The sequence below is a fragment of the Camponotus floridanus genome, unplaced genomic scaffold (genome assembly GCF_003227725.1).
Source record: "Camponotus floridanus strain SB8 unplaced genomic scaffold, Cflo_v7.5 scaffold28, whole genome shotgun sequence".
NCBI classification, from domain to species: Eukaryota; Metazoa; Arthropoda; class Insecta; order Hymenoptera; family Formicidae; genus Camponotus; species Camponotus floridanus.
The window spans coordinates 1895509-1923052 of record NW_020229414.1 but is presented as its reverse complement, the minus strand read 5'-3'; the positions used below and the strand labels follow the sequence as shown (position 1 = coordinate 1923052).

General features: G+C 36.1%; 2 protein-coding genes across 4 annotated transcripts in view; one reads left to right on the top strand and one right to left on the bottom strand.

The window, feature by feature from the left end:
* LOC105256721 overlaps window positions 1-15054 on the top strand; it is a 46354-nt gene extending 31300 nt beyond the window's left edge. Inside the window, exons 2-9 of the mRNA XM_011266906.3 lie at window positions 2650-2785; window positions 4513-4708; window positions 5290-5500; window positions 5928-6252; window positions 7460-7726; window positions 8564-10159; window positions 10240-11581; window positions 11757-15054. Of these exons, the coding sequence (XP_011265208.1) occupies window positions 2650-2785; window positions 4513-4708; window positions 5290-5500; window positions 5928-6252; window positions 7460-7726; window positions 8564-10159; window positions 10240-11581; window positions 11757-12116 (4433 nt within the window). The 3' untranslated portion in view covers window positions 12117-15054. The remainder of the gene's footprint in view (window positions 1-2649; window positions 2786-4512; window positions 4709-5289; window positions 5501-5927; window positions 6253-7459; window positions 7727-8563; window positions 10160-10239; window positions 11582-11756) is intronic.
* A 713-nt stretch (window positions 15055-15767) lies between these two features.
* The window catches only part of LOC105256720 (calmodulin), a 54479-nt gene continuing 42702 nt past the window's right edge, over window positions 15768-27544 (bottom strand). For 2 of the 3 annotated variants that reach the window (XM_011266902.3, XM_011266904.3), the window contains 3 exons: window positions 20788-20878; window positions 17736-17792; window positions 15769-17401 (listed from right to left, as the gene is read on the bottom strand). In XM_011266902.3, coding sequence (XP_011265204.1) covers window positions 17319-17401; window positions 17736-17792; window positions 20788-20878 — 231 coding nt within the window. In that variant the 3' untranslated portion in view covers window positions 15769-17318. Of the gene's footprint in view, window positions 17402-17735; window positions 17793-20787; window positions 20879-27544 lie in introns of all 3 variants that reach the window. The other variant, XM_011266903.3, reaches the window with a different exon arrangement.

The following is a 27544-nucleotide window of genomic DNA, read 5'->3' as shown; positions in this document are numbered from 1 at the left end:
AAGCTGTGGAGGTGCCAAATTTAAGCGCCATTTAATTTATCGCCTGTTTTTGCGAATCCGGTGTATAAATAATATCGGTGATGCTCTCTTCGCGATGTAAATGCCTCGTTTCTCGCCTCTTTCCACGGACGCGACTCGCGTCCTAGTTACGTAAAGGAAGAAGGATGCTTGTATAGCAAATAAAGAGTCGTTCGATGAAACACGGCCGACTGACGTTCAAGTGTCATCCTTGAAATTCAGATCGATCTACGTCCATCGTGACGAAGACCCGCGGGCCTCTCTCGAGAAAGGATCGATCCGTTCCTCGGGTCGATTAATTCGCGATTATATTTCGACAAATGCAAATATCGCACCGGGAGAGAAAGTGATTATCTCTGAGATATAGCGCGTGACGCTTTTCGAGTCGCCGAATATCTCGAATGCTTAAAAGAACTCGGAATTCAGACGGGATATTGTAAATGTATTTAATTTTTTTGCAAGAAAAAGAACGAAGAATTTTATATATATTCTTGGAATATGTACTTTTACGTCGCTGTAACATACATTTGCACATAATGCGTCGCGACTCTACATGCCCCAGGTGACATTATAAGTATTCCACGGATCGCGCTCGTTACGTATTCAAATTATTTCCGCGGAATCGGTTATCGTCGGCGGAACTGAAAGTATAGTCGGCTCCGTACATACGCGATTTCATATCCATTCCGTTCACCGGACTTATCGACAAGATCGCGCATTTCGCCCTAAGCGTCGGTTACGAGCACGACACGAATATTCGAGGAATATATCTTGACGTTACATCTATGACGGAAAATAGAGGCGGCCGGACGTAATTTAATAAAAATCATCGGCTTATCGCCGACGAACGAATTGCGAGCTGTCACTTATTTCGATCCGCGCGATAAATAAATTAAACACCGCATTCTCTCTTTGTACACCAACGTTCGATAGTAATCTCGTATATCTGTGCGATCGAAGACTTGCATAATCGATGATACAAACTGTAAATAAACCAGTAGATACTCTTCGTGACAACTCTTTCCTCTCTTTTCCAGCTTATAAAAATATTTTACTCCAATAAATGTACATCGAGAGATCAATAATAATTACTGGCTTTCGACGAGGAATGACTGGAATAATTTCCGAGCAATTAAATTAAAAAAGAAAGATCGCGTCTAGAAAGAGGAAACCACAGTAGGTAGTAATCTTCGCGCTATTTTAACGATGTTTTCCTATCTAATTAGATGCGGCGAGAGCGAACACCAGGTGCCCGCAGAACTCGATAGCGACGCGATGATGTCCGTTGCCGAGTCAGCGGATCGTATCGCGTCACCGCGGTTCGCACGAGGAGAGACGTATTAGAGGAGCGTGGCACTCTAGCGTGCCTAAACTCTCGAAAGTTTTGCGCGCTCGCTCGCGTATATAATTTCGCACCGCGACCGGTTGTCGATCAAGCGCTTTCGTAAGAAACACCTGCGAGTCATTATCCCTCGCCTACCTTGGCTTTCCCCCGGCGATTCGATTTGCTTGCGCAAAAAAAGAAGAAAAAAAGAAGAAAAGAATTGCCCGCTCGCCTCTCTAAGCAATGAATGGATTGTCTCTCGAACGGACGAACTGTGCACGCTAGGAATTCGAGAGACGCAATGGATATAATATTGGGACGAAATGTTGAGGTAAATTTGTCGCATCTTGGACGGGGAATTGTGGATTGAAAGAGCGGCTTTCTCCGCTTTTCGGTCAGCTGATGCATCGCGGATACAAAAGTCCACCGCGCGGATTAGGTCTCATCGCGACGCGTTCTATATACGAGTTGTATAAAGAGATCGGCGAGATTTACGACGGCAATCCCGATCGTGTAGAGCGATTGCGAGAGAGCGTAAAGTAATTATGGAGATGTAACGGATTCTCCCGCGAATAAATTTGCATATTTTGCGATACGATTCTGATACAATCTGATCGTTCGTGCCTTGGGCGCGAATCTCATTGAGGAACTCGAGACACTCCGCGGACGATATTCCGAACGGATTTCGAAGCGGTAAAGTAAACCGACTTCAATCGACGTTTGCCGCCCACAACGTTGTTTGCGCTGCGTTGAGCCATTCTTCGGCAAACTCGACTCGGTAAAGATTAGAAATAGCGACGGAAACGCAGCTTTTTGCAGTTTAAACCAGATATTTTAACACCTCGATACACACAACGTTGACAACGTATACCTATAAATAGATTCTGTATTTTCTGTTTGCTCCCATCACGTGCATCTTTGCGATATGTAGTGAAGTATCTTTGTAAACATGGAGAATTTAAAAAAAAAGAGATAAAATTTGATATGTAAAATATTATTGGAAAATTAAATGAGATTTTTTCCAAGTTGATCTAACTGTATGATCGCTATGAATGAATAATTAATCAATTTTTCAACAATTATTTTTCGTGTTTTATAAATAAACTATAAAAGACAATTATCTTGTTCTTTATTTCTCTATAAAATCTCAGCGCAATAAAATAATCCACGCGTGACACTATTTTATGCGACCAGAAAATAAAAAAAATAAAAAAAATGAAGTTTTCGCGCTCTTAACTTGAACTTTTCGCGAAAGCAGAGGTCTATTATTTACATCCACCTTTCACCGGCGTCATTTTGTGTTTCAGTGGTTTATTGCGACTATACTGCCTCGGGAAGGTCACTACAGTTCCTTGAAGATTACATCGCGAAGGAGGTGTTGCCATGTTTGGGCGACACTCGGGCATCCACGTCCATCTGCAGTCTACAATCATCTCTTTTTAGGTAAGCAATAATGGACCTGACAGTTCCTGTCCTTCGAAAGAACAAATGTGCTCTTTACACGATTTATGCAGAAGTTTAGTTCTTGCTGAGATCGCACATAATAAATTGTTATATGAATGAAAAAAGATATAATTTATTGCAATTTATTACAATAGAATTTTATTCATATTAATTTTTTATTTTTTTATTTTTTCATTATTATATTTTTATACCACAGATTCGTCTTCTAATCCATCTCGCATTACATTTAATTTTTATTTTATTATTTTATGATTTATTGTAAAAATATTCTTTTATCTCCTCTCTCTTTTTCTTGTATACTTTTATAATTAATTTCAATAATGATATAACTGCTCATTCATTATCCCTCTCTGTCATAGATTAATCTTAATTCAGATTTCATCAGGTATGTGGGACACTATATCGTTATTAGGTAATTTTCCAACACCTCATATCTATAACGCAGATAATCTCAAGCACGTGTACCATGCTATTAAATCTTATCCCTGCAATTTCAGATCCGTTATTTTTATCCGTTAAGATGCGATTTCATCAAGTTATTCTCGCAATTTTATTCGCGTTTTACGTTGTTTTGTTCACGATGCCAATTTTAAAAGATACACATGTCTCGCATCCGGAAACTTTCCTGACCGCGACATACATAAGCTCGATCGGTGTCGCACGTAAAGTGCATGTTTGTTCATTAAAAAAATATTTATCGCAACAACGAAGTGCCCGCTATTTATTCGTTATCGTCGACGACAACTTTCAACCTCAGAGAACGACTCAGAGAAATGTAGATCAAGTCGCCTGTAAATCTCACTCGGCCGGGTCGATAGCATGAGCCCGGTCTCGTCTTGATTCTTCCGTTTATTGGCGCTGATGTCCCAGATCAATATCCACCCCCGAGGTCGTGGTATTTACCTTGTGCCCTGTAGCCGATGAGAAAATTATGATAATAATGACGACGCATACAGCCTGATCACGTGATGAACGACACATTCAGAGACACGTGTACACAATGTACGGTAAATTGCTACGAGCTGCAATTTTATCCCCTCTGTCTCATGATTACGCGTTGTTTATCTCAAATGACACGTAACAACGCTATTTTCAGAGAAAATATATAAAGAAGAGATATAAGTTGTTCTTATATTTTTTTCTAATTTATTGAATACATTTATATATCTGTTATTAAAGACTCGCAAAATGCATTATATTATTATTTAATAAAAAAATGTTATCATATTCTTTATATTTTAATCCGAGAAGTGTATTTAAATTAATGTTACAAAAGTTAATTTTTTAAATGACAAGTTGCCTCTTCTGAAGAATTAGAGTTGTCAAGTGAATAAATTCGTTTACGGATATGACGGGATATGTGTCGCCGAAATCGATAAAAACTATGTAAATTGTAAGGTGCATACATTGCTGTTCAACTCATGTCTCATGTCTTACGTCAGACGTCACGCTAGATCTATATTGACTCTGCATCAATTGTACTAGCGTGAATTCACGTGTCTCTATTGCTTATAAATATCATTAGACATGTACTTTATAGCTTTATTATCATACATAGTCTAAAGCATAATAGAAAGTATATTGTCGTCACTGTCGATTGCCACGTCGTCTTCTTCGAGACGAAGAAATTGTACGCTAGCCAGTCCTTTATCTCCGATTCCGCTTCACAAGTGAGTCACACGCATTCGCACGTTTATGTTTTGCAGGCACGAAGCCCGAGACATTGTCAGACATGCGGTTGGAGCTGGCGAGCAGGATGCGGTCCTGTTCACAGGTCAAGGCACCGCCGCCGCCCTTCGCACACTTTTACGACACCTCGATCTCTCGAAATCCACCGTGGTCTTCGTGGGTCCGTTTGAGCATCACGCCAACCTGAGGCCTTGGCGCGAGCTCGATGTCAAGGTAAGACAGCCGGCAGATAAATTTACGTGAAAAAGCCGAGCGGCTGATTCGAGAGCCAGATAAGAGGAAGCGGGCAATAAAACGTGCGACGGTGAAGTGCATCGTTAAAACGGGGCGTGATGCGGAGAGATGGTGCGTGAGCGATGAAGAAGTACGCAACGAACGCGACGTAGCCAGCTCCGAGCTTTTGGCAACGCGCCATTTACGCTCACGCGAGCCATTCCGTCTTTTCATCGCGACCTTATACGTTGTCTCTTAGTCTTCTTTTATTACCCTTTAAAAATCGTCGAACTTGATCGTTAGAGTAATAATGTAAATGCGCAAACACAAAATATACGTATAAATATTTAAACGGCCCGATTTCAACTCCGTCGAGGAATCTGTCCCTAACATATTTTGCAGTAACCTCGGGAAACATTCCCTATAAATATTTTCAAGGTGCGATAATTTTCAAATAGCCTTTAACTTAAAATAGTCGACGCTTGATCGTTCTTTTTAGCCGTCTAATTGCGGGCATACTTGTCGCGTTATTGTCACGAGTGACGACAATCGTTGATGGAAGCAATTAAACCGCTTTGCAGATAGTACGAGTTTCCGAGACCCGGGAGGGCTTCCTAGATCTGAATGATCTCGAACGAGGACTGACTAGAATGCGGGGCGAGGGCGTTACGCAAATGATTGGATGCTTCAGCGCTGCCAGTTGCATAACGGGGGTTTTGGCAGATGACGTCGCGACGACCCTCCTGCTGCACCAATACGGCGCGCTTAGCGTATGGGATTACACCACTGCAGGTAATGCTCGTGAACGTGGATAAAGGAGAACCGGTTGCGAGCCGATCCGATGTGATTAGCTAATACGGTCTCCCAGACGAGCTATGACGAGAAAGACAAGCAGGAGCTAGTTAATCAGCTGATTGTAAAAACTAGACATTCGATAATTTTGTGTCATGCTAATTTTGGACGTAAAAAATTTTAAAGATTTTGCCGGAGGCTTTGTCGATTCATCGTGTATCAATTATATATTTCGTCATACGAGACAGTTAGTGTAAATATCTCTACACAATTAAGATAATTCAAATATTATTATTGATGACATAATATGCTTTTTATATAAGCGTGCTCACGCGTTACGTAACGAACACGATAGGCAGTTTGATATCGGAATGGAAGCTCTTGACGATGAACGAATCACCAACGTGTTATTTTATCATGTTTTCAGCGCCGTATGTTCAGATCGATATGAATCCACATTTACCCGGAGTCGGGGAGACCGCGGTTCACAAGGATGCCATTATTTTCGCGGGTCACAAATTTATCGGCGGCGTGCAATCGCCTGGTATACTCGTGACCAAACGATGGCTTTTACGAGAGGACGTCGAGGCAGAGGACATGAGGGACTCTCATCGCTATCATCGTGATCCCGAACTGCGAGAGGAGAGCGGTACCGCTGGTGTGGTCGAGAGCATCAGATGCGGACTGGCGGTGCAGCTGAAAGAGAACGTCACGCCGAGAGCGATTGTCGCTCGACAAGATAAGATTTCTAGGTGAGCGATCGCTTCTTTCAGGCCTCTCTTAAGAACGAGGTTGTTGCATGATCGAAATTGCGGATTACGCAAGATAGCGCTCATTTTTTTCGCACTGTCCAGGAAATGAATCAATACTGATCGTTTCGAGTAATTTTCTTGCCGCAAATATCTTCCTGTTTACGAGCAAGAACGACTATCATAGAAAGCGACGGAGCGACTCTTGGTGCTCTCTTTTTCATTCGCGAATAATTCATGATTTTCTTTCTTTCGGAGAATTGCCTTTACACAAGTCGAACTACAAACCGAAGATATTATGAGCTTAAATACGTCTGTAGCATTATATATAGAGACAAGTTGTTTTATAGTTATCCGGTAGTTCTTGTCAAAAAATAAACATCTTTTTCTTTTGGAAAATTTCCAGATATGCATTTTTGAGATATTTTATTTTTTAATAATATGTTAATTACATTCGCTGTTTTTTCGTGTAAAGATTTTGATAATTCTATTATAATTAAAAATATATATTTATTAATAATATATTTATTATAAATTAATTTATTATAAATTAATAATATATTTATTACTGTACTTTCTAATATATTTATATTTTATGATGAAATACTTCAAATTTAATTGAGTTAATAAGGCAAAATAGTAAAACAACTTTTTTTTACGACAACGAAATGTTTTGATATGAAATGTAGATGTTATTTATGTAATTTCTTCTCATTATATATTCTTATTATATATCCATGAAGTATTCACGCTAATATTTTGACATGCTTATGGTTTTAAGGAAGTATCGTAATGAATATTTCGATGTACTTTTCTTTTAAATGCTAACAAAATTTCTAACAAAAATTCTTATCTATTTTGTTAAATTACTTAATATTACGTTATGTATTGTACATTTTAAAAAATGTATGATTTAACTATATAATTATCCTAGCGATTAAATCTTTGCAACTAGAATGACTTGATTGAAAAATAAGATACATCGAAAACAATGCATTTCCAGAAATTTTGTCAAAAGAAAACAGATATTAATTTGACAAAAGGCACGATAATAACCAAGCCATCATTCATATCATGCTTATGTGAAACATCCTATACGTAATCGAAGAAATCTACAATTTCGTGAATTAGTCAATTATCTTTGCATAGTTACACGGTATATAGATAGTTTTGCGCAATACTGAATGTGATTATCGCTTTCTCTTTCCAGGCAAGTTTTATCCCACGTGCGTACAATCCCGGAATTGATCCTACTCGGCAGCTCGTCGCAGAACGTGAAACGACTGCCCATCTTCTCTTTCATGGTACGCCATCCTCGCGGCACGTTTCTACACCATAACTTTGTCTGTGCCGTCCTGAACGATGTCTTCGGCATTCAGGCTCGAGGAGGATGCGCTTGCGCAGGTCGTTATGCTCACGATCTGATGGGGATCGACCGGGAACTTGCCAAGGAATACGAAAACATTCTCTTGGAAGAGTATGTCTCAATTCTTTGAATTAATAATCATTTAATTTTCATTTAATTAATATCATTAATAATCATTTAATGGATTAATACTCATTTAATTTGAAACCTATCTATTTCCGATGAAATCTCTTTCATTTTTCTTTGCTGTAAACACGAAACAATATATATTTGGTATCAGAATTGATAAATAATTTCATTTAATAAAGAGATTATAAATTTATTTTAATATAAGTAGAATATGTGATAACAATTTTTATCAATATATTTATAAACGAGGTTTCGTTTAAAAGTTATTGAAAATCGAGTAAAATCTTAGAATAAATGTTGAAAAATTTCGTATTACTTATAGAATAATTTGATAACATTTTAATAATTACGATTTATCAGATTGATTTAATGGATTTAAAAAAATAAATCCATAGAAAAAGAAAATATTTATAAAATGAAATAAAATTTGTTTCATTCTTTGACGTTGATTATATTTTACAATAATATTTTTTTCTTACAAATAAATGTAAGAGTTGTTAGAAATTTTAAAAAATTTAAATTATGTCACATATAATTATATCGATTACAATGATCATTGCTTTCATCGCTTTGTATTGAATGATACCGCCTCACGTGCGAAAGATTACGTACATTTTGTGTCGTATAGATCGACAATGCAGGAAGTAGTTGTCTATTAGACTTGGTGCAACGTAATTTCACGTAATGGACATGTGTAGAAATAGACGTTACGTCAACCGCGCGGCAAATCGCCGCGTTTTACTTGGCGCAAGATTCTATTTTTGATAAAAGTGTCATGCACATTGTGCAGGGAGTTTAATACGTACTATTTTATTTTAGACAACGCAATGGCAGCGAGGAGACCACCGCAGAGGGTCTCAGGCCAGGCTTCGCTAGATTATCTTTTCCCTATTTTATGACCGAGGCGGAAGTTGCCTTTGTGTTGGAAGCTCTCAAAATGGTTGCCACTGAGGGTTGGAAGTTGCTCCCGCAATATGTATTGAATCCCGATACCGGCGAATGGCGGCATCATACCAATAGCGTCTTCAAGGAACGTAAATGGTTAGGCGCGATTAGATACACGGACGGCAGAATGAGCGCCACGGAGAGGCGAGTTTCCGGTTCCGGCGTTTTTCCGCAGACTTATGGCGATTGCCTGCAAACTGCCCGCAATATCTTCAATCGCGCGCGTAAAATGGCGCAGCGATATCCGCTGCAGATCGACAAGAGCTTCAATTTCGTGTGCCAACGTATGGAAGCGTTACGTTGGTTTATGTTGCCGAGTGAAGCGCAGGATCTCCTCTTGGGAAATTCGCAGAACGTCAAACAGGATGTACCGTTCAACCCGTTGTTAGCCTCGAACAGGTTTAGTCGCACAAATGCCGTCACATGTCACGATAGTCTAGTGAACTGTTTAACGCTAACCAACGGCATTCGACGACTGAACAGCGACATTCCGCGTACAGGCAATACGCTCATTTCAACCTCACCGAGACATCGTAGTCTACCAGCGCTGAGCACAGTTAAGCGAGCCATGATTGCGACTACGATCGAACTGAATCAACCATCGTCTTCGAGCAACAGCGAAGAGGAGAGCTCGAATCAAAATGAACACGGCACTTTCTTTGGTGGACATCGATCACCCGCTACGTGTCCGAATTCACCGATGCCAGTCAGATTTGCGGTGGGCGAAGCCGTGACCACTTCGGTTTTGGGATCGATATCCCGTACAGCCGTTCGACCGACAAAGGAGCAGAGAGAATTGATAGACGCGACCAATGCCGGTCGTGCTAGATGCAATTCTTTGGGAAGCACTACCGATGGATGCAACGTTCCAGGAAATCGCGTTGGTACCGCATCAGCGTCCTCGCCGATTCCGCCGCTTCCCTTGAGCCCGCAAACTTTGACCAGTTTGGGATTGAGTACGATAAATGGTTCATCGAAGCATAAACGTCTTCATTGCAGCTGCAGTAGTCAGACAGAGTTGAACTCCTTGGAAATGGATTCTGCTGGCAGCCCGAGTCATTCGATTTCTTCTTTAAGCTATAATCATAATCCAGCGTCACCACCGTCTTCATATTCATCAACCAGCGATTATACCGAGAGATTGGTAGGCGGTGGTAGATTGTCACCTGTTTCTACGAGCCAGAGATCCGAGGACGATTTAAGCGCGTACGTAAAGGAAATGACCAAGGAATTAGCGACGGAAATTAAATCAGAGATCCGAGAAGTTATATCTAAAGTCGATGACGCTTTATCAGAGACAAATACATCCGAAAATACACCGCAACATCATTCACGAGCGCACAGCATGATTAATCAAACATTTGTGGAAGACAAACAATTAAGGCATGACTCATTCACAGCCAGTGACATCGCCGAATATTTGATGGAATTTTCGAAAGAAATGGCGAGCGAAGTTAAATCCGAGATAAGGTATTTTATTGTTATTAATAAAAAAATTTACAATGTTATGTAATATTATAATGTATATTATATTGTGAATTTTTTAATAGGTGCATGGTGAACGCCGTTGATGGACTTCACAGGTATTCGCCGGATGCTTCCACTTCCGATGTTTCCTCAAACGGATGCGGTTCACCCGATCGAGGAAGAGTCGTACTCCCATCATCTCCGCGTTTGTCAAACTCTAGGAAAAGTGGGCAGATCGAAATAACTAGCAAGGTCGGCGAACTATCGCAGCAGGAAAGCAAGATGTCTAGTGAATGTTCTTCAGACGAAACGGTTATCTATGTGATGAAGCCAGAGAATGAGCAAATAGTGCGCAATCGTTCAAAGACCGAAGATGAGGAAGTGGAGAACGATGTGGATGATTATGTGGATGATGATCCACAGGAAGGACGTGGCGGTCTCGATATTGGCGATACCCGAAAAATCCTGCCAAAGATCTACTCTGCTGTGAATTCAGTCAGTTCTCAAGACAGCGGTATAAACTTGTCTTTTCATGAAAGCGATAAATCGATAGACTCACTGGATCTGAAACGAAGCAGTAGCGCTGAATCCAACTCCGCCAACAGTCATGGACGAAAGCCAAGGACGACATCGATGATGAGTCTGTCGACTAAGGGTGGCAACAAACAGCACGCGCGTCAAAATGACAATCTCTCAGAAGACGAGGAGTGCACCGGTGATTTAAGAGAGGAAGAGGGTGACGGTCAAGAGAATAATTTTGAGGACAATGAATCAAGACTTGAATTTTCGCGAACTCAATGGCACTGCCCACCAAAAAATATTTGGAAACCTTCAGTGGAAGCTATGCAGGAATTCGATATGATACGGGACAATGATAGGGTTTTAGTTTGTCTATCAGCAAATGGCAAGGACTCACTATCTCTGTTGCATACTCTGCATCAGTATAGATTTTATGCCAGGTCAAAGGGGATTGATTTTGAAATTGGTGCGGCTTCTGTTGACATGGGTGGTTCTGATCCCTTGGAAATTATGAGTTATTTAAAAGCTCTGGACGTTCCTTATTTTTATGAAGAACATATGACAGACTCGGCTAACACTAACGTTGACAATCCGTTGGACGCTAGTGTCGCTAGCGGCACTTGTAGTTTCTGCGATAAATCAGTCAGAACGCAATTGTATTCTTTGGCGAAACGCAATGGATATAACGTGCTGGCGCTCGGTCAACACTTGGACGATCTCACGGAAAGTTTCCTCATCTCGGTATTACATGGTGGCATCTTAAAAACCATGAAAGCTCATTACTATATACGTCGAGAGGATCTCAGAGTCGTCCGACCATTTATCTACGTACGAGAGAAGGCGTTAAGACAATTTACTGAAAGTAAAAAGCTTCCGATCTCGCAGGATTTAAAAACTTCATCTGAGGTAAAATTCAAGTATTTTTCAAAAATTTTTTTTAAGCAACAAAATATATATCCGTGAATCGTAAATAGACGTGTGTCGTTACGTTTAATTATTACGGCTTAAGAAATCTTATTATCACAATATCATGCAAATAAATATATTTTTATTAATTTTTGTTTCTTTTCATATATTACAGAAACAAAATAAAAGGAAGGAGTTGATGCTCCAGCAGGAACGCGCATATCCTCGATTGCATTGGTCTGTACGCACAGCTTTACGGCCCTTGATAACCGCTCATGGACAAATCACCGCCTTCGATTTGACTTGCGGTGGGAACGGTGGCAACAATATTGTGAATAGTCCGAGTAGCAGCACCAGCAGCAGCATAAGTAGTACTTGTAGTAGCACAAGCGGTGGTGGTAATAGTAATGGCAGCAATACCAGCAATCAACAGAAACGACATCGAAGAACCAAGACGAGCAATTCCATGGCGACTACCTCTTCATCTCAACAAACTGACGTAAACGACGAAACTGACGAAGAGCCCGTGCTCTGAGGCGGGCCCGTCGCGAGATGGGATCCCGATCGTCGCGCGGTCCCATCCTCGCGTCCCCGTCGCAGGTGTCCGACGTCGACGTTTTCCCTAGTTAGAAGAAGACGATTACGTTTCGCAGCCGCGGTCGCCGCCGCTAAAGCCAACGATCAAAGATGCGTCGAGTATGGCAATTGAGACGATGGGGAAGGAAGCATTTAAACGTAGCGATTTTGCGAAGGAAATTTGAAGAAGATGTGTTCCCCATGTTTCTCTAACATTATTCGTGTGTGTAATTCTTGCTCGTCGCGCGAGAATCTTGGCGAGAATAACCCGTCGCATCAATCGTTGAAAAGTGAAATTATTACAGTGAATAACCGTCTCACTTACTCGAGAAAAATGACTATTATTGCGTTAATGGTGATCTTGGATACGAAGAGTTGCATGTCGAAAATTAGACAAACATTTTTCAGGGAAGAAAGGGAAAGAAATGCGGCCGGCAGAATATTATTTACTTAAACACTGGTAATATCAGGACGATGTAAACATAAGTCCCCTTTTGTGTTTACGATGAATAAGAAATTTGCTTGCTTATGGATAGTTAAGCGTATCGGCAGCTGATTAGCTGCTTTACACGGAGATACGATACAATGATAATCGATCGATGAACCGATAAAGGACAGAATAATCGACGGTGCGTCGCACTGTTATATCATGTCACGTCGATCATTAGCACGTGACGATAAATAGGTCGTTGCGTATACAATGTATTAAGGGACGCGATACGCTTGAGAGACGCGATAAGCGATAGCTGCTTAATATTGAGACAGATATTATGTGTTATATATCTTATAGAGAAGAAGTCATGCAGCAGGGAGACTAGGAATAGTTTCGTGAGAAAGTCAAAACCTCGACCGATTCCGCGACAAAAGATCGTTCCACGACACAATTATATCTTTTATATATGTATATACATCTTTTTTTATTTGATATGTCGCTGCCTTGACATCGCTCTAATTAAAATCATTGAGATCTCGTGATCGAAAAATTTTCTAAGATGATCAACTCTTTTGATCTTTTTTGATGTCTTTTTCTAATGCGCATTTTTGATGGTATTTTCAACTTTCTCGATGGTATACTTGATGATGGGCGTTATTTTTTGCGGTCAGAAAAATGCGTCCTTCAGATGATCTGTCGGGAAAATTTGTCGATTTGCGGAACGTCATTTCAGGTGAATTGAATACGATATCATTCGTTGAATCGATTAGTCCGTTTTCGAAAAATACATTCGCTCGATCAAATTTCAGTTCGAGATAGAGATACGAAAGGATCCTATTGAGAGGTAAAGGTTTTGACGAATTCTCACCTGCATGAACTTCGATGAAGAGGGGCACTCACGCACGCATGCGATGCGTAAGGAATTAACGTATACGCTTTTCGCAAATAAAACATTAAGACATTGGAGATTGTCTAATTATTTCCAAATAATAAAAAAATTTATTAAGACATGTATGAAATTATATACGACAATTATGAAAAATTAGTGTGTTTTGTTTTCTGTGATTCAGTGCGATAAATACGATAGGCTTGTAATAAAATATTAATTTAAGAATTTGTTAGAAGAGACAAGTTTGTCGTATCTATCGGACAGATATTTGGATAGCGATCTCCAGTGTTTTAAGTTGTGCAAAACGAAGGCTTTTTCTTCTTACCTGGCATCACCGACAACGCGATGACACAATAAAATCGCGCTTCTCTTTCAATGTAAGTTTGTTTATCCGCGATACAGCCCGATCTACTGTGATCGATAAGTTAAGTTTCGATACAAAAAAATAACGACGGTGAGTGATGAATGAGTTGCAAATAAGAGTCCAGTTATATCGGGGGTTTCTTGAAAAATGTAATAACGTGATAGATCATTGCGTCCTACGCTTGGATGGAATTGATGAAAAATATCAATCAAATAGAATAAAATGCTAAATCTTCGAGAAATAGAAGAAAAATTAAATTGAACTTTGATCGAAGGTGTATCAAATTACTGTCTAATGTTTTGTCTAACGATATCAAAGACTTAAACACACATTGCACCAATAGTCAAAGAATAAATGTTGGGTGAATGATTCTTTTTTAGATTATAGAAACTTGTCTATTAGATAGACAAACTAATAAAATTCAGTTAATACGTATCACTGCTAATCTGCAATGACGCAATGCGATTTTGATCACGCAATGAAATATAAAGATTCTCGAAGGATTATTATATAGGATTTACGAAAGATTATTATATAGGATAGTTATCGATTATCGAGAATAAAATCGACACATATAATAAGAGAGGATAAGTGATGTTACGTTGGGAGAGAAGCGCATGTAATTTGGACCATGTAAATGCCAGTTAACAGAGAATTAGCCGGATGACAGATTAAAGAAACTTAAGAGGATAGTCCGATAAAAATTAATATCAAGATTTAAAAGGACATCCGATAATATATACATATACATAATTCATAAGCCGATAGGCACCAATCGATTATGATACTTATAGCAGCAGTGGTCTTATGTTGTTCACTTTTTCTCTCATCGGCTGTTGTACGCTCGCTAATTGTTAGGATTATAAGTAAGTAAGACTTAAGACTTGTATGTAGAGATCGCATGTACAACAACGTACGCAATGTAGACGATGATCGTATAAAATAATACGTACGTACCGTTTGTGTCGTACTCAGTTTTTTAAAGCGTTCGTTCATTCGTTTGTTCGTTCGTTCATTCATTCGTTCATCGTTGAAGATGATAAAAGGCGGAATTAACAACCAAATGCGATAAACGAAAAGGAAGTCTTGATCTATATGAATCATTGCGAATAGATATTCTCATATTTTCCGAGAGTTACGAAAGGGACATTGTTACTGTAAAGATATGTAAGTTTATTTATCGCTAATAAAAATGAACGTTTAAGAAAAAAGTCTATTTTCTTCATATGATAATATCTATTAATTAATTAAAATTAAGATTTCAAGATACTCACGATTTCAGAAATTTTTATATTTGTTGTGAATTGGAAAGATCGAAAATCGGAAAAGTATCAAAACGTAATTAGCAAAGAAGTAGCACGAATTAAAATTCCGAGAGGAAAAAATTCGCGTAGGAATTTTTAGAATTTTAATCTAAACTGGAAAAAATTTAATTCTTGAAAATTGGAAAACTATTAGGAGAAAATCAGCAAAGAAGTGGGGCGCGGATTAAATTTCTAGGAATCGCGATTCCAAGTATTCCTAAAATTAAAAATCTGCCGATTTGATCAGGGAAATCAGGAAAAGATCAGGAGTATAATTAACAAAGAGGTAGTACAAACTAAAATTCGGAGAATCGCAATTCCAGGAATTCTTATTATTTTGGATTTGACAACTAGAAAAAATTGAAAACCATAATAAAGGGAAGACATACGATTAAATTTCTAACGCCCGGTTGCATCAACATTATTTTAGCTTTAAGCGAAACTTAAACATATGTCTGTCTTTATTTAGAAAGAAAGAAAGATAAAGATAGACATATATTTAAATCTCGTTTAAAACTAAAATAACTTTGGTGCAACCGGGCCTAAGAATTCTAATTCCAAAGTCATTGCTTTAGGAAATGGGGTGAAAGGAATTGAATTAATTCAACTATAAAATGTTTTTTAGCGATTTATTAAATCCTTTAAAATATTTTAAACAGCGTGCGGCTTTGTTATTGGCGTAACAGTGATATAGTCGTTTAAGGTACATAATACGAGGCCCGAAGAAAGTAAAGCGAGCGAAGATCGACATAAGATTCGCTCGCCTGTCCGGCTTTTGGACGCCGATGATCTCGGGCGATCATTTCCAAGAGGGATCGTGGAAGGTCCATCGATTTGATACGATTATGCAAATCAGCGGGATTGATCGAGAAACGCGATCTTTCGGCCTCCTCTTTCCCCTCGCTCGGGGATCGCGTTATCGCGACGCATGCATCGGCGCGATCTGTTGAGAATGTGCGGTGCGTTTTCTCCCTCTCTTAAGATTATTTTAAATGGAATATAACATTATCTAATGTTAGACGCGAGAGTAAAATCGAGAGAAAGTCCACATACGAGACGGAATTCATTACGATCTAGTCGATTTTATATCTTAAAGAATCGCCGAGTGCGGCGTCGAGAGACTTGGAAAAAGATAGAGGCGGCGAGAAACGGTGCTGCCTTTGATATCGAAGCAGGGATCGAAAATACGTGCGAAATGAATAATTTATCTCAACTAGGTTAACATTTCTCGTACTTAATGCTCGCTTTTCGTGTCGCGAGAGATTATCTGATACTCTCACAGCTCATTCATTGGGATGACACCAGCCGCACTTTCCGAGCAACTTCCGTTTCGCGAGATGAAAGTCACCATAGCCGACCGCTGATGATTTATCCATCGTTTTAACAAATTTATGGCACGTCGCCAAAAACGCTTATCGTTGTCCAGCGTGGCAAAATCTCCCTGAGAGATTCGTTACCACCTGTCTCATAATTATGCGGTAGTTATCAGCGACTCGTTAAACGTGCCAAGAAGCGCTTTTCGTAATCTCATATTTTATTTCTGTATTCATTCGTTGAATTTACGTTGCAATTTAAAATTTTATTTGCTTTAATATTTTTAAATTAATCTGTATTCTCTCTCAAATAAATCCTTTAATCTCTTTAAATAATATGTCGCATTTTTTAAATTCATCTCATTCATTATAATTTTTGAGATTATAATTTACAATATTCATATTGCGCTCATTTATCAGCAGGCGGCTTATAATAACTAGTAATCAAATAAAGTTTCACGAGCCATTGAGTTATGGTACTCGTGATTTATCAAGAATCCCTCGCTCGAAGGAAGCTCAGTTATTTAATATACATCGAAAATGCAAATTTGTGCTGTATTCGCGATCATTTGCAGATAATGTAGCTCAGTGCAGATATTTTACCTATTCACAATGCGTTTAGCGATACTTTCGCGTTCCAGCGTTAAAATTTAATTCGAAATTGGAGAAGGGTGAGAACTAATAAAACGTAAACGGGTTCGTATAGTCAAAGTTGAGCCTCGTTTCGTTTGTGAGGCGCAATCGCACGCGATTCGAATTGCAAACGTGAGAGAAGGATATTTCGTGCAAGTCGAGAGATTGCGCATCGTTTTTGCCTGATCTGGCTTATCTAACAAAGAGATTAGGATAAACGTGATCTTAGAACAGCGGAGATTGCAGATCTTCTTCATCGTCTTCTTCGTCTTCGTCGATTCCCGGCTCGCCAAGAGCATGAACGAATTCTGAAGAATTAAAAAAATATTAAATAGATATTAACTATTAAGATAATAACGTTTCTTGTCGTGGATTTATTTTTACAATCAAGAAAAGAGAAAAAGAAAAGGAAATATATATTTTTCCTTTTCTTTATTTCTTGTATAATTCTTAAACAGTTTTTACCATTTCATACTTTCCTCGGAAAAATTACGTTTTCTTTCTATTTTAGATACAAGTCCATCGATCATTTTATGGATGAATCATGCTCAAGAATAAAAATTGAAATTTTTGGTTTTACTGTATTTATTACTGCATTTTCTTTACGAGAGAAACTGTAATATAATGCAAAAGAAATCTTACCGTAGAAATCAATTCTACCATCCCCATCTACATCCACTTCCTTAATCATATCTTCAACTGAAAGCAAAACAAAAGCTTCTTATATCATGCAGTTGTTTTTATTTCGGGATTGCTGACTCAGCTGAATGAGAATTGTTGTTATAGAAATAATCTTGGATATTTACTTCGAGGTATAGATAATTGAGCGAATTTTTGCATATTTTTATATTATCATCGATTACGATTGGAAATTTTAAGAAAAATTATATGATACATTTCAGATACGATTAAAAAATGTGTGTCTTAAATTCGACGCAAATTCAAGCGAACATTTCTATCAGCTTCTCGCATAAAAATTCATATATATTTTCTTGTAGTAATTCAATTAATATATTTTTGCCGTGTTCAGCAGTGAGGATTAATTCGTATCACGAGTGCTGTCATCGATGCCGAAAGAAAGATATTGCCGATATCCGCATTATTTCCACGCAGAATTTATGGCTACGAAAAGGAATGAAGACGGCATTATATATATATATGGTCCGACAACATTGGCATTCGAGGACTTTTCTTGAAATGCCTTTCTGAAATTTCCAAAATTAATTAATAATTATTTATTAATAATTATTTATTAATAAAAAACTATAATTAAACATCCTTATTATTAATTTCGAGTTTTATAATTATTCAAACTAATAAGGACTTTATTTTCACATACATATCGCTTAAAATAAATAATATTCTGAGAATTTTTCATATTTTTCAATTCAAAGTTGATCTTCATTATAAACATATTTATGAAAATATAACATTTTAGCTTTCTTAATCGCTGATATTCAATGATTTATAAAGTCATTCAAACAGCGATGTCTTAGTTATTTTGAGCCATGTGTCTGATATCACGTAAACTAATGTTCGATCGTAAAATTCAAACCGCAATATGTAATACAATTTAATGTTGCGATATATAATAATAACGTAACGTAGAGATGTACAATAGTTTACAAACCATAATTCTGCCAATTGTGGCGTCTGTCCTGAACTTTGTGCGATTTAGTTTAAATTGATTGCGGCCAATCAAGAAACTTGTGTTGATCGTCGTTCGTGCGAGATTATCAAATTACTATCGATTGATAAGCAGGATTTTCCGGATAGACGAACATATTTTACTTACATTTCGATGCAGAAACATTATCTATACTTTATCTATTTCTTACTTTATTTATACTTTCGTTTATATTGGATGAATGAACGAAATGCGTACAATTACCGGATATATTGAAACTGACATTTTAATTTTGCGATAATGCCAACATTCTTTACATTTATTCGTCTGTAACGAGCTAATAATTATTAAATCATATTTGAACAATAGTAATATCGATAACTTCCTTGCTTCTCGTTCATTTTTGTAAGAATATAACTATAAGTAAATGTAATTACGCTCGCGCAAAAGAGTACTGTGCGCGTTTACTTTAAACGTCAATTATTTTTTTTAATACTCTTTTAAATATATAAACTTTTACTACACTTTTCCTTAAACTTGCACTTTATCGTGTGTCAGAGAGATTACTCTAGAGCAATTAAGATCTCCCAGAAGAGTTTTGCCCGAGGAGAAACGTATGGGTAAAACGTTAATCTTTTCACTCGTGTCTTCCCCAGACTCGTACCTTATAATCTATTTAGTCGTCTTTTAATTAAGCAGTATGTATTCACGAACATTTGTATCGCAGATCAAAACATCATTCTTTGTCAAATGAAAAAGACGCTCGTTATCGATAGATATCGTTATCGAGATATATCTTGTGATTTTCCTACATTTTTTTTTTCAGATATTATTCAATCAAGATTATTGTTATAATCGTGATTAATATCCTGCATCCGAGAGGAATTATGTCGTGATTTGCGGTCTGGATTAATGAATGCATGCATTGTGTCTGAAGAATATCCACAATGGCGATACATAAAGGCATTAATTCTAAAAGCAAAGTCGTATTAATTAATAACTTTATAATATGTATTCCGAAGGATATATAAGCGTATCTCTTTCAATACGTTTTCCAATACGCGTGAAATTTGTGGAAATCAAATTACCAATAGTTAATTGGAAATATGTCTTGGAGATGATCCACGTAATCTACGGCAAGAGCCGTACGATAATCGATATTGTGGCGCGACAGGGCGTTTACGATGACACGAGTGATTTCGTCGAGTTCGTTGCTTGCTTTATTTGTGCAAACACTTGATTGGCACGAGTGCGAGAGAAAAGCTGACGTTTTCACGGTAAAATAATCGTGAGGTGCGATAAAGACGTGGTCTTTAGGATTTGCGATAGGCGCGTGTCAACAAGCAGAATTAGGAAATTCAAGTTTTGTGACTCTGTGAAATAACAAGGGCAAGTGTGCAAATAATATTCCAGAGCAAAGATAATAACTGAAGAGCGAATTGGAGAAATGCTACATTTTCTCGTGGAAATTCTGTTAAATATTGCACGAAGAAACAATATACAGTACCGTTTTATTTGATCAGACAAAATTGCAATCCGATTTATTTTCAGCAAAGTTAGACTGAAAATGGACCATCAATTTTAGTCTCTTTGAAAAATAGCTAACTTTAAGCTAATTTTGAAACGTATTATTATCTAGAAATGATTGAAATTTAGTTGCTTTTGTAAAGTTGCAAAGTCGCATTAGTTTATTTATAATTAATTAATTATATTTGCAGAATTATGTTACTTGTTTACGAATACAATCATGATGGATAATTGTTTTTATAATATCGATATCAAATAAACAATAATTTTAAGAATAAATTTTGATGAAAAATAATGTATTAAATAGATATTGATTCGAATAGTACCACGCCACAATTCTACCATAAAATACGTTTTCGGAGAATCAATCGGGTTTAGGTGTGCCCGTTTAGACGAAAATGGTCTATTTTAGCTTTTATTGCCAAAGTTTCTCTTATCAAAAGTATTTTAAACGGAGAATATCGACGCAAGTTATATCTGTAATCGCGTCACGTTCGCAACAGACCATCAATGAATACTTAATATTTAACTTATACTTACTTTCTTCCTCCGAAAGATCTTCTCCCAAACATTGCAATACTGCTCTAAGATCCGACGCAGTGATATATCCACGATTATGTTTATCGAATACCTGTGTGACAAATAAACAGAAAATTAATTCAACTTAACGATGCAAAATGTTGCTCATTTATTTTTTAATTCTTTTGCGGGGAATATTATTGTAATATAAAATATCTCAAATGGCAAGAAATAAAAATTTAATTGCGTCGTTTATGTCAACAACTTTTATTAATTTCAATTTCTTTGAAATGTTGGATAATCACGGATGTAGCGCGAGAGAAATTGATATTTTCTCACGCCGACTTTGTTACTACATCTCCCTCCATCGCTAAATTTGTAATATCGCAATCGAGACTGAACATAGCGGCTTCGGGGGAAAAAGGATGCGACAAATATTATTTCTTTTCATTTCGCGGAGAATAAGCCTCTCTTCAAAGCTCATTTTGCGAAGAAATTTCGCTTGTTCGTCTTTATTTCCACTCATTATTACACAGGGACGTTCCGACGAACGGTATCGACTTTTTCATTGAGAAAGGAAACCGAGACGGACAGATACGGAGAGGCTGTAGACGAGGGATCAATCATTCTGTCCTATTATTTATTGCGACAGTCGTTTTAGTGGCACAATTTGTATGAAATCGAAGCAAATAGACGCGAGAATCGTTCAGATCCTTCTCGAAATAGAATTCGGATTGATGTTGCATCGGAGAATTGCTCTCTTTGGAACGTTCATGTCTGGTACACGATCGCTTATGCTACTATATTCCAGCAATGTTCCGTTCAATGATGCTCTGATAAATTTATCGAAGCAATAAGGGAAAAGAGCATTGTCGAAATTTGTCAAATTCGCACAAGGGTTACTCGCATAATTCTTCATTTCCGTTCTTCGCTTCTGCGAAACTTGAGATTGTGGGAGAATTATTACAGAGGGCATTTAATATACAAGACAATGCAGAAACACCTGCTATTGGAAACAATATATTGTTATGCATGATATTACTAACTCGAATATTGCCAGCTTGTTTCACACGGCTTGTCTAAGTAATATTAATGAGAAGTTATTGCAAGTACAGAGGAACAGGGCTTAGAATGCGTCGTCGAACTGCTTTGCAATCTCTTCCTGTTCGTCCGATACCCAGTAGAGCATCCCTTTGTTCCTTTGTAAAGGCAAAGAGGCTTATCCTAAACATCGAACTGCTTTTCTGCGTATAATAGATAATTTAGATAGATAATTTAGATAGATAAGTTTCACAGTGGCTATATTTCGCAAAATATGAACTTTTACACAGAATTTTATTTTTTCGTTCCGACAGTTGGATTTGAAAAAGAAAGATATGAAAAAAGAGAAAGATTGAAAAAATAAATCGAAACGTGTACAAAATCAAGTTTAAATAACGTATATCAAGATGACATATGACTTTTATAAAAGTTGTTATCTTGATATAAAAATTATAGAAATATATGAATAAAAAAATAACTTATTTTATTTTATAAAAAGTAATTTAAAAAATATGTAATATGAATTATATTAGGAAAGTTATAGTACACATATATAAAATATTAAAGAACTTTTATTTTAAATAAAAGATATTTTTTTAATTAATACATTAAAATTTTTTATTTTGATAATCATTAAAATATATTTCTTAGAAAATATCATTTTTGACATTTTATATTTTATATTTTGTTAAGACCGTTGCATATGAGAATAAAAGGATCTTTGAGATTCTAGAAGCCTAAGTAAATAGGAAAATGTAATCTTTCGGCCTGAAAAGTTGATTTTCTCAAAAAAAATAATAAACTTTCTTGGATAAAAAATATTATTTTACAATTTCAATTTATTTTCTTTTAGGAGAACTTCACTCTTATATCATGAATGCCTCGTGATCCATTTTTTCTACATATCTTATATAAATATGGAATTTATATAAAACTTGCAAAAAATATGTGAAGTATATATAAAATGAAGTATATAAAAAATTACAATATATAAAGATATAAAAAATGTATAATTTTTATATTATTTCGTTTAAACTTGTGAATTTCATAAAGCACACGTACGTACCTCACATATAAGACAATTGGTACAATAATCGAAGAAATAATTAAAAAATTATCTTATGCTGTAATTTCATGAATAATTGTATCTTTATGCTTACATAACTCGCTACATGTGATGCGATAACACGAGCTAAAGTGAGTGAAGAATATTCTCGCAGTGTGGTACAAAGCTAACATGACAGATATGCAGATATTTGTCACTTTCCTCCGTGGAAATTATTGAAGTGGTTTCGTTTTCAACGAATGTCAGAAAAAAAGTATCACCTTGTCAAGGAAATGGAACATAAAAGGTTGGAAAAAAAATCACCGAGTTGGAATAGGCCTAAGTTTCTTATCACCGTTCTCGTTAGAATTTAGGAGATAGTCTAGTTATATATATTTTTAATGTATCGCTATTGACTGAGAGTAATTGGACAATCGTTAAAGCAATTAGTAAATCATTTAGTCTAGTGACTATTCGATTATTCCGACTAATTGATATTAGTCAAGGCCTGTTTATATCTTACTAGTGTCTTAGAATTATGCATTAATAGTCTTGAAAATTTATCAATTTAATTATTGGAATTAATTAATTATAATTATTAATTTGATTAATTGTGCTTATTTGTAATAATAATTATTAATTTAATTGATCTTGATCAGTTTTATTATTACAAAGTTTGAATTGTTTACTGAAAGCCCAATATATTTTCATGTTCAGCGATGTAAAAAAATCACAATATTTTTATTTGCATTAAGAAAATGACGAATGTTGATGTTGCTAATAAAACTATGTATATTGTATATACTTTTGAATTTCTCGTATGAACGAAACATTTATATAGATTATGGTCGATTTCCATATCTCGATGTTAGGGACGTACTGTGTGCTTTTTCTCTTGTCACTTCCAGACATATACATCGGGGAATTATGCGAAAATAAATCATTCCCTTTACCCTAGTAACATTGTCTGTCCGATAAGGGAGTCGAAGAAGAATACTACGCGATTAACCGTTCATTAGCATGCTAATGCAAACCAAGGAATCTCCTAAATTTTTTCCGGAAGTGTAAAACTGCTTCCGCTGCATCTTGCCGACGTCATCAAATTTTCTCGGAACACGTTTTATTTCCTTTTTTTCTCCTCCTCGTTTCTCGAAAGTTATTCACGTCAAGTTTTGAATCTTTCGCTGGAATACGTCAGCATTTATGCTCCAATATTTATTCATGATATTTTGAAGTTTGAATTATGGCACTTTCGAAACGACGAACTTATAGATTGCTCGTAGCTTTGTAACATTCGTATCACGAATGTGAAAATTCCAGAATAGTATACGGTTGTTCTTTCGATATCGTACAAAAGAAACTTATGCGTTATAGTCGCAACATTCGTTGCCGACGTTTTTGCGGTTTGACAGTCGAACCCTCGTGAAAATAGCTACTACGCGCGAATCTTCAATGACTCTCTCTTGTACTTTGCAATTCGATATTGCCTGCAGCGGATACACTCGATTGCTATTGTTTGTTTTTGCACGCTTGCATCTGGTCTATATATTTGTTTTTCTCGCTGTTTTTATCTTGGCGGTTATGCCACACTATATTCGCTGTTAGTACACTGTACTTTGACTTTTTAGTTTGCCTCGAGGGAATTGTTGCGATTTTTGAAACGTTCCGTGCTTGCGCATACTTTCTTTTTTTATCGTGTTCTCCTTTGTGTCGTGAGAATAGTTTTATCCTTTTATTCACAATTTGGAAGGCTTTTCCCGAAACGATTAAATCAATCGTAGAATTTAGTTACAATTGATTTATTTCCGGATAAATGGCTCTTGTGAAAATCATGGTTTTGATATAAGATAAATCTCTTTCAGATTGCAAAACACACAAACATTGTTTGGATATTAGATTTTACCAGATCTCGACTTCGACGTTATTCCACAATGTAATCTCGTGTCTTTCTCTTTCTATCTCTCTCTCTCTTTCTCACATGAGAGAACTTCCCTTTTCTCTTCTCACGTCATAAATCTTACTATCTATCCATGATACCCTTCGGCAGGTTGCGGTTAAATCGCCCACCCCCTTTTTACAGCTGCTTTCAAGTTACTCTTCTATTCTGACCACTTGTTTTCTACCTTTATACCTTTCCTGTACTTTCTCTCCTTCTCTTCATTTTCCACTTCTCCTCCTCACTTCACATCTTTTATCCCAGATATGATACAATCTGGTGGCGTCACGGTGGTAGTCGAGTCGCGGAGATTAAAATATCGACTTTGTAACTACAATATGTCGCGTTGACCCCAATGTCGATCGTTAAACACTTTACCGAGCTATGCAATTTAAAAAGTCAAAAAAGCATGGAATCACATTTCATTGTTAGCAAACTCTATACATGTGAAATATAAAATAATTTTCAAATAATGACACTTCAAAAAATTTCACTAATTATCATAAATTGTCGCAATATTTTTTAAAAATGTTAAACATAAGATAATTTAATATAAAAATTTATTAATTAAATTTATTATGTTGCTAATAATTTTTTTTATAAAGTTTGCTAAATAAAATACCCGAAAATTACCTAAAAGAATCTTTTTATAAAATGGCATTTTATATGCAACAATAGAAATTAAAATAATCAATTTGAATAGCCAAGAAATTTCAATTGGTGTATGCAGGATACATTATATCTTTGTATAAAAGAGCGTAAAGCAAGCTAAAGAGAAAAGAAAGGTTTCTTGATCCTGCAATGTATCTAATGTAAACTTGCGAAATTTCGCAATATCCTGCCATCAAACTGTCACTGGAACAAATTTAAACTTGGGCGTGTTTTATTGTAAGTCCAATAATGCGTATGCGTGCCTGAGGAAAAATCTGAACGAACGATTTACATAATTCGCATAGATAAGGGAGAACGACGCAGACGGCGACAGGCAGTATCTAAATGCGTGTTGAGACAGCATGAAAGAACTCACAGCAAACAATCAAAAGACAACCTTGAACAATAAGGAGCTCCTACGGGAAAGAATTTAATAAAAAAATTCTACATAATAACTTCAGAGATGACAGATAACAAACGGAACCAGCAGGAATTTAATGAAGAACAATTAGATCGTCTAAAAGTAAATGCGATAAGACGACTTGCGCAAAGATTCGCAATAATTTACCGACTACAAATCATATACTGTGCTTTTATTTTCATTTTATTTTTATTTGTATTTATACTTTCATTTTATTACAGAAAATTTCACATTTCTTTTTTCGTTTCCAGAAAATATCTGATTTTTTAATCTTGCTCTAAAAGTGATAGTTAACTTAATATTTGCATGATTTAAATTTAAGTTAGTTATACACACATCTTATATTTTGTTACTAAATTTTCATTAAAATAAATAATATAAATCTATAAAATATTTTATAAAACGTTAAATATTAATATAAAAATTGTTATAATTTCGATATTTGATTATGCACATTGTTAAATTTAAACAATGTCATACATCACTTTTGATCAAGATTATCAAAGTCGTAAAATTCTTCGATTTTTGTGCAAACGTTTCAATGCATCATTTCGTTAGAAAGAAAGAATGCAAGAGAGTGATTTGCATATCTTTGAGAGAATAACATCGAAAAATAACACCGACACGGTGAGAATTCGCCGAGTAAGCAGACAAGTGACAGAGAAGTAGCTCGGAGAAATCTTGGTAGACAATTCGAAAGAGTCGTGCAAGGGGAGAAGCTCTTCGACAGAAGTCCTCCAAGAAGCAGACGTCATTAGAATGTATTGTGGCGTAACAGTTTGACACACTTGTTTCCATCACCCAGCGGCTATCCTAGGTGAGATTTTCTTTTCTTTCTGTCTATCGCTTCTTTATCATTTCTATGCTAATATCGATTACAAGAATAAATATGCTTTCCGAAAATCGATAGAATTTATGAGCCGAATGCAGAGTCATGTTATTTTAATTTTATCAATCTCTAATTTTAATTGTATAAAAAAAATGTTGAGAAAAATAAACTGAAGAGAAGATCGCTAGTTTGAAAACTAAAATATTTTAAAAGAATAATTAAGAATAAGATTTATTTTATTTTAAAAGTTGATTGAAAAATTTTCCAATTATTTTATATTCGATATTATAAAAATATGCAAGTATGATTGCAGAATGAAATCAAAGAGAGGCATTTGGTATTTCTTCGATTTAAATAATTTATTAAAAATTTATTAAAAATAAATTTTTAATAAATTAAATAATAATTAAATAATTTATTAAAAATAAATTTTTAATAAATTATTTAAATCGAAGAAATATCAAATGCCAAGTTTTTTTATCAAAAAAATTATAATGAATACTAACAACAAGTATGTGAGCAAACGGGATGCGGATTTTTTCATCGTTAAAATTCGGAAGATGCGTACAAATACGAAATAGAATGTTCGTTAGAATTTAATTAACATTTGTCCGATTCACTCATGGACGGTACATCAAAGAAAGTTTTAAATGAATTTGATTTTGTGTTTTTCGTTTGTTGGTTCGTTCTTCACTCGCTTACAAGCGTATATCAGTGTATTTTTTAGAGGCCAGTACGACTCGAGTACAGATGGAGGCGCGAGAACAAAAGAAGTCCAGACAATTGTAACAAAACTGGTTTTAACTACAGAAATGTGTTTTAATCTTTTACTTTTAAATTTTCTTTCATATAATA